Raw genomic sequence first — 6,000 nt, 5'->3', positions numbered from 1 at the left:
AATAGCCAAAATGAATCATAAAACACAAATTATGGCCACTCATTGAAAAAACATAAATTTTGGCCATTTTTATAGCTTTGGGACGTTTTTGCCCTTAATTGGGCGGACTGGGTAGGGTCAGGAGCGCGGGTCGCGTGCCGGGTAGGATCAGGCACGTGGGTCGGGTTAGGCACTTATGGCACTATTAGTGCCATAAGTGCCAACGAATTTTTTTTTACTCCCCCTGCCCTGTCTACCCCCCCAGACCCCACCCACCCCCAAGCCAAAAAAAAAAAAATTACTCCCCTGGATAAAAATAAATCAAATTTTACTTTTGTTATTTTATTTTATGGCACTGATAGTGCCATAAGTGCCAACGAAAATCCAAAATAAAATAAAGTAAAATGGTCTTTTTAGCACTTATGGCACTATTAGTGCCATAAGTGCCAAACATGCAGAACAAATATAGAAACAACAACATCATCTAAACCCTAAATAGAACATTTAAACCCTAAATGGATAATCTAAACCCTAAATAGAATATCTAAACCCTATGGGAAGTGTTTAAAAAGTTCCTTTTGGCTTGGGGGTAGGTGGGGTCGGGGGTCTGGGGGGTAGACATGGCAGGGGGAGTAAAAAAAAAATCGTTGGCACTTATGGCACTAATAGTGCCATAAGTGCCTAATCCGACCCGCGTGCCTGATCCTACCCGGCACGCGACCCGCATTCCTGACCCTACCCAGTCCGCCCAATTAGGGGTATATTAGGCATATTGCCTAATTAATGGCCATAATTTGTGTTTTTTCAATTAGTGGCCAAATATTGTGTTTGCATGTTCAATGTGGCCATTTGACACCATTGTTTCAATTTAATATCTCCTCCCCTAGTATTATTTATCTAAGTTTTATTTGTGTAAGTTTATTTATCATCTTTGATCTCAATTTATATACCAAACACACCTTCGTAGTTACAAATCCAGGGAAAATAAGGTCAATTCACGACTCAAAAATATCGTATGCAAAATCAGATCAATAGTTTTTTTTTTTTTTTTAAGAACAAAATCAGATCAATAGTTGAGAAGCTTTGTGATGGTGAATTATTTATAAAATGTGATCAATCCATGATTAATTTTTTTTTATGGCCGTGAATAATTATAATAATAAAGATAAAATTGTAGGAACCAACTATTTCTCATCCTTCATGATAACTAATTTTTTATTTTTACGATAACAAAAGGAATATTTTTATTAGTTGACTTAAAAATTAAAAATCCCACTACACTACACTCCTTATTAACACGATCACATCCCTTAAAACCTTGTAGCTGCAAACATAATTCTTCACTATCCAGCCAACTTTTTATTCCTTCCACAAACAAGCAACCAAATCCTCACACAACCCTCCAATATATAAAAGAGCCTACAGCTTCCCAGAAACGACGACGAAGACATTACTGAGAAGCTCAAACTCATTGTTATCACCTGCGATGGCGATGGGCTGCGACGGCGCCATGGCAAACGCCTTCCGGCACGCATCGGCGTCGCCGGAGACGGTGTCCGCGGCGGACTTCACGTCGCGGAAGGCGCGCGCCCGCAGCTTCTCCCTGGCCGCAGCGAGGGCGCCGAGCGCGGCGCTGTAGTAGTTCGAGCAGAAGGTGTAGACCACCTTCAGATTGGGATCGCTGGTTTGGGGGAGGAGGGATTGGATTTTGGAGCTCGTTTTGGCGGCGCTCGCCGCCGTCGCGTCGATCACGAACTGATCGAGGTCTTGTAGGTTTGCGTTTGCGTGAGGCTGTAGGAGATTGTAGCAGAAATTAGGGTTTTTGGCTTGTTTGCAGATGGAGCCGAGAGGGTAGGATGAGATTGGGACTGCGAAGAGGAGAAGTGTGTGGAGGAGGAGAGAAATGGGGAGGGAAGAGGCCATTGCTTTTTTTGAAGAAAAAAAGTGTTTATTGGAATTGTGGGTGATTTGTTTTTGTTGTGGTTATGGTTGATGGTTGATTTATATTGAGGTAGGTGTTGAGATTATTTATGCATGGAGATTTGGGTTGTGATTGTTTTGGCTTTTGGGTGGATTGAGGTAATTGGGTTACATAAATGATAAAGCTCGTTGAGGGAAGATAAAGGAAAAGAATAATTAATTTCATATGCTGTTAAAGTCAGTCGAGAATCTCAGCTATGAAGCCTAAAATGATACTCACTTCGTCTATAAAAAAATAATATCTTTTTGCTATTTTGAAACTTTCATAAGAATTAATTTCTTTTTATTTTTAAAATTTTCTTCATATACTAATTAAGTTATTTTATTCACATACAATACAATTAATTATCATTATTAACATAAAATTCTTTTTCCACCTACAATATATTAACCATTTTTATTAAAAATGGTATGTCTCATTCTATTATTACATGTCTCATTGTAGTAAATAGTAATGATGATTTATCGCGGAAATATTAATAAAAAGATATTATTCTTAATCTGAATTAACGATATATAGATGATTTATCCTTAAGGACACAATAGTTATGTGGTGGAAAACATAAAATCATAATGACACAATCATTATGTGGTGGAAAAATAAAATCAGACATATGAGAGTTAATGAGGGCAGTTTTGGTATAAACTTCAGAGCGTCATTTAAAATGCAAATAATCAAAAATTATAAAAAGGTTTATTACTATGAATAGGAGAGAATAATGTTTATATAGTAATAACCCCCTAAAAAAAATACAATACTCATAGTAATATTAGAATGATGCCTTTTTCCCAACTCAAAAAGGAAAATAAAATAGTAAAATGCAAGATCTATGATGTTATTATCCCGGAACGACCCTTCTATCTAAATGAGTGATAATTGAGAGATGCACAAAATTCCTACTTTTCACTTACGTGTAACGAAATCTCAATCTCAATCTCAAATTACAAGTAAAGAAATATTTCTAATATAAACAAATATACCTAAGGTATTGGGCAGGGACGTGCAAGAATTTCAAAAAAATTACCTTGATTTTTTATATTTTATTGATTGGGCAGATAACTTGATCCATTTGTGTAACCTAATTATGCAATCTGGAAAAAAGAAAAAACAGGACAAATATTACAAGCGAAAATTAAGAAACCAGCTCTTAATTTTGCAAATAGACTTTATAAAGGCGATACTACGAGTTCACATAAATTTCCTTTTTATTTTAGGTTGCCTTCTTTTTTATTAAAAAAGGGTGGAAAAGTATTTGCACTATTTTTCCATAGATAATTTTTCAAAACAATCTTTTTTTGTTTACTTCCACTCCAATTCATGATAGTATGATATGATAATATTTCTTCATATTAAAGATTATTTTTTTCAGCTTAAAAAACATGAAATAGAAAATATGAGACCACTAAAATGTGATAATTTTTTTGTCATCTTTTTTTATCACTTGTTTTCTTATAATAAATTTGCAATAAAAAGAATTCAATCTTAATTTATATTTAGATGAGTGTATTTAAGTTCTAGCAGTTACCATGTAAATATAAGGATCAGAGCGGCCTCCAGCTCCAAATCTCTTCACTGCCTGCAGCTTCAGCAACCTGTTCATAACAAACAAGATTTATACTAGTAATCAAATTCACAGAAAACAAATTCAAATCAAATGAAAATCTAAATTCAACAAACTCTGTGATGTGATGTTATAAATCTAAAGAAGAAGTAAAGAAGTTCCAAGATAGCTCAAGGAAGTCATCAAATTTAGTGTATATCTATCTAGTTCTCACATTTCCCTTAATGTTCTAGACTGACAAAGAACATCTAAACCATTGTTGCTCAAATTTCCTAAGTTATAGAAACTAACAATGCCAATGATCAAAAACATCAAAGTTTTTATAAGAAGGGTTCGATTGATGATACTCACATTCGCAAGGCTTTGCTCGTGGACGGGCTGTCTCCGAGCAATTGACGAATCATCACTTCAGAAGCACTTCCATCAGCAAGAAACCTCATAATGGCTGCAGCTTTGTGGCTCATGTGACTGGGGATAACTGGCTTCCTCCCCTTATCAGCAGCACTAGTTTTACTACCAAGGCTTTGCCCACTGGAGTTGCTAGAAAGGCATGATGAAGCCTCAGTTGTTATCTCAGAAAAAGTCTCAGACGACGCAGAAAAGGCAGGAGTTGCTACTGGCTTGCTGCTGGTTTTCGGTTTCTTGCCATTGGAGATGTAGATGCTTTTTGAACGTTTCTTCTGCACTATCTGCAAAAAAAGTAAAGAAGCATTGCTTGAGAGATGAGATCCAAATTGAATGTGCACTTTAGTTACCAATGCAAAAGACTGTGAGCAGAGCTAATGATGTTTCAACATAATATGTAATCTGTGGGAGAGCATAAGAAAACTTCTCCAAGTTATAGCAAGAAAATACACAGATAACAGATAACTTCTTGTGATGAGGTTTGAAATGTTCATTGCAGATTTAGATACTTTTTGAGCATTTCTGACGCATCTGAGGATCACTTAAGCCATTTACATGGAGGAGTGGTGAAAGAGTAAAGAAGCATTGCTTGAGAGTTGAAATCCAAATTGAAAGGACATTTTAGCTACAACAGACTGTGTGAGCAGAGAAAATATTGTTTCAACATAATATGTAACTGCAGGAGAGCATTAGACAGAGAACTTCACCAATTATTGCAAGAGAAATCACAATTAAGAGATAAATTCTTGTGAAAGCCAGAAATGTTCTAAAAACACAATTCGTTTGAATCTTAGCAACAGAAAAAGGCCAGCTAAAGCTGAACATACTTGAACTGTTACAAGCAAAGGAAACTCTTAACGCGGAAGGAAATTTGTAAGGACTAAGATCAGAACATAGCACACAGTCAGAATCTTCACTGATTGAACAAATAACGATCTCATTGTTAAAAGAAGGCTTAAATAATATACTCAAAATAGCATCCATGAATTCGAAAACAGAGTAGTTTTTCGGGATTTATTCATTTATAAATACATAATCCGTTTTACGTGCATTTCAATTGTACAAACCGCAGCTTCACATGCGATCCATACCAAAACTGGAGAGGACAGATAGTACTAAAATAAGAGGAGAATTAAATATCAATTTACAATCAATCGGTAATTTTCTGATAGATTTATAATCAATTGGCAGTTCAAATTTGGCAAGTATCATCAGAGATCACGAACAATCAGCTCATCAACTTGACTTGAGCTTCAAGCTCAGAGGAAAGTAAATCTGATCTCAATCAGCTACTAGCAACAATACAGAAAATCGAAATTGTAGTAGTCTAATCCAAATGACGCAGCAAACAGAAATTTCAAGCTCAAAAACACCACAAGCAGCTGAGATCTCCACAAAACCGAAGCAAAATGAGGAGCAGAAGATCACCTTCAGCTTCAGATCATGCGATCCGGACACAAACGCCGCCGCCATCAGCTGCTGAGCGCTCGACGATTCATCATCCACACTCGCCTCCACCTCGGCCGGCGATCCGCCGCTTCTGAGGGCGGAAATCGCCGTGCTCTCGAGGCTCTCTGGACTGTCACCGTCGCCGCCGCTCATTCCCCTGTGAAGAAAAAAAAAAAAAAAAACTCAAGTCAAAACCACAATCAACGATGGGAATTTAACTATCAAAAGCAACACCGAGGAAACAAAACGATCAATCCGAGCTGAACGGCGATTGAATCCCTTACACGGAAGGACAGGAGGAGAGACTGAGAAGCGCGGATGCGACGCTGCGTTCGATGTTTGAAGGAAATGAAACTTCCACAGTTTTGGACACCATTTTTTGGTTTTTGCTTTTTCGTATTTTGAAAATGGCGGGACCGTTTTGAATTCTGAGCTTTTCTTTTTTCCTTTTTGGTTATTTTCAGTTTCTCTCAAATATTTATACTACGTATAAAATTTTGCTGTGAGTACTTACTCTCACCACACAAAAGTAAAAATGCATACGCATCACCACATATGGAAATTTTTCATTGGAAACTCAACTATCGTTAATTTTTTATTTTGCATACAAACTTTAATTATTAAA

At 36.6% G+C, this 6,000-nt stretch overlaps 2 protein-coding genes across 2 annotated transcripts; both read right to left on the bottom strand.

Annotated features, from left to right (window-relative positions):
- Positions 1 to 1,318: 1,318 nt before the first annotated feature.
- On the bottom strand, positions 1,319 to 2,064 carry LOC130999931 (uncharacterized). Its single transcript, XM_057925637.1, has one exon. It carries the CDS (start codon positions 1,900 to 1,902, stop codon positions 1,399 to 1,401), a length of 504 nt encoding a protein of 167 aa, XP_057781620.1. The 5' UTR covers positions 1,903 to 2,064; the 3' UTR covers positions 1,319 to 1,398.
- Positions 2,065 to 2,844: 780 nt separating this feature from the next.
- LOC130999930 (uncharacterized) lies at positions 2,845 to 5,800 on the bottom strand. The gene is made up of 5 exons (XM_057925636.1): positions 5,660 to 5,800; positions 5,355 to 5,532; positions 3,873 to 4,210; positions 3,486 to 3,552; positions 2,845 to 3,051 (listed from the first exon to the last, which is right to left on the bottom strand). Exons 1-5 carry the CDS (start codon positions 5,749 to 5,751, stop codon positions 3,043 to 3,045), a joined length of 684 nt encoding a protein of 227 aa, XP_057781619.1. The 5' UTR covers positions 5,752 to 5,800; the 3' UTR covers positions 2,845 to 3,042.
- Between the last annotated feature and the right edge of the window lie 200 nt (positions 5,801 to 6,000).

This window comes from Salvia miltiorrhiza, chromosome 8 (assembly GCF_028751815.1).
Source record: "Salvia miltiorrhiza cultivar Shanhuang (shh) chromosome 8, IMPLAD_Smil_shh, whole genome shotgun sequence".
Lineage (NCBI taxonomy): Eukaryota > Viridiplantae > Streptophyta > Magnoliopsida > Lamiales > Lamiaceae > Salvia > Salvia miltiorrhiza.
Note: the sequence above shows the minus strand (reverse complement) of the source record. Positions and strands in the feature narration are given on the sequence as shown.

Coding starts and splice junctions, on each gene's coding strand:
- LOC130999931 (XM_057925637.1), bottom strand. CDS start 1,902: ATGGCCTCTTCCCTCCCCATTTCTCTCCTCCTCCACACACTTCTCCTC.
- LOC130999930 (XM_057925636.1), bottom strand. CDS start 5,751: ATGGTGTCCAAAACTGTGGAAGTTTCATTTCCTTCAAACATCGAACGC. Junction 4,211..5,354: donor CGCATGATCTGAAGCTGAAG/GTGATCTTCTGC, acceptor CTTTTTTTGCAG/ATAGTGCAGAAGAAACGTTC. Junction 3,553..3,872: donor ACGAGCAAAGCCTTGCGAAT/GTGAGTATCATC, acceptor TGTTATGAACAG/GTTGCTGAAGCTGCAGGCAG.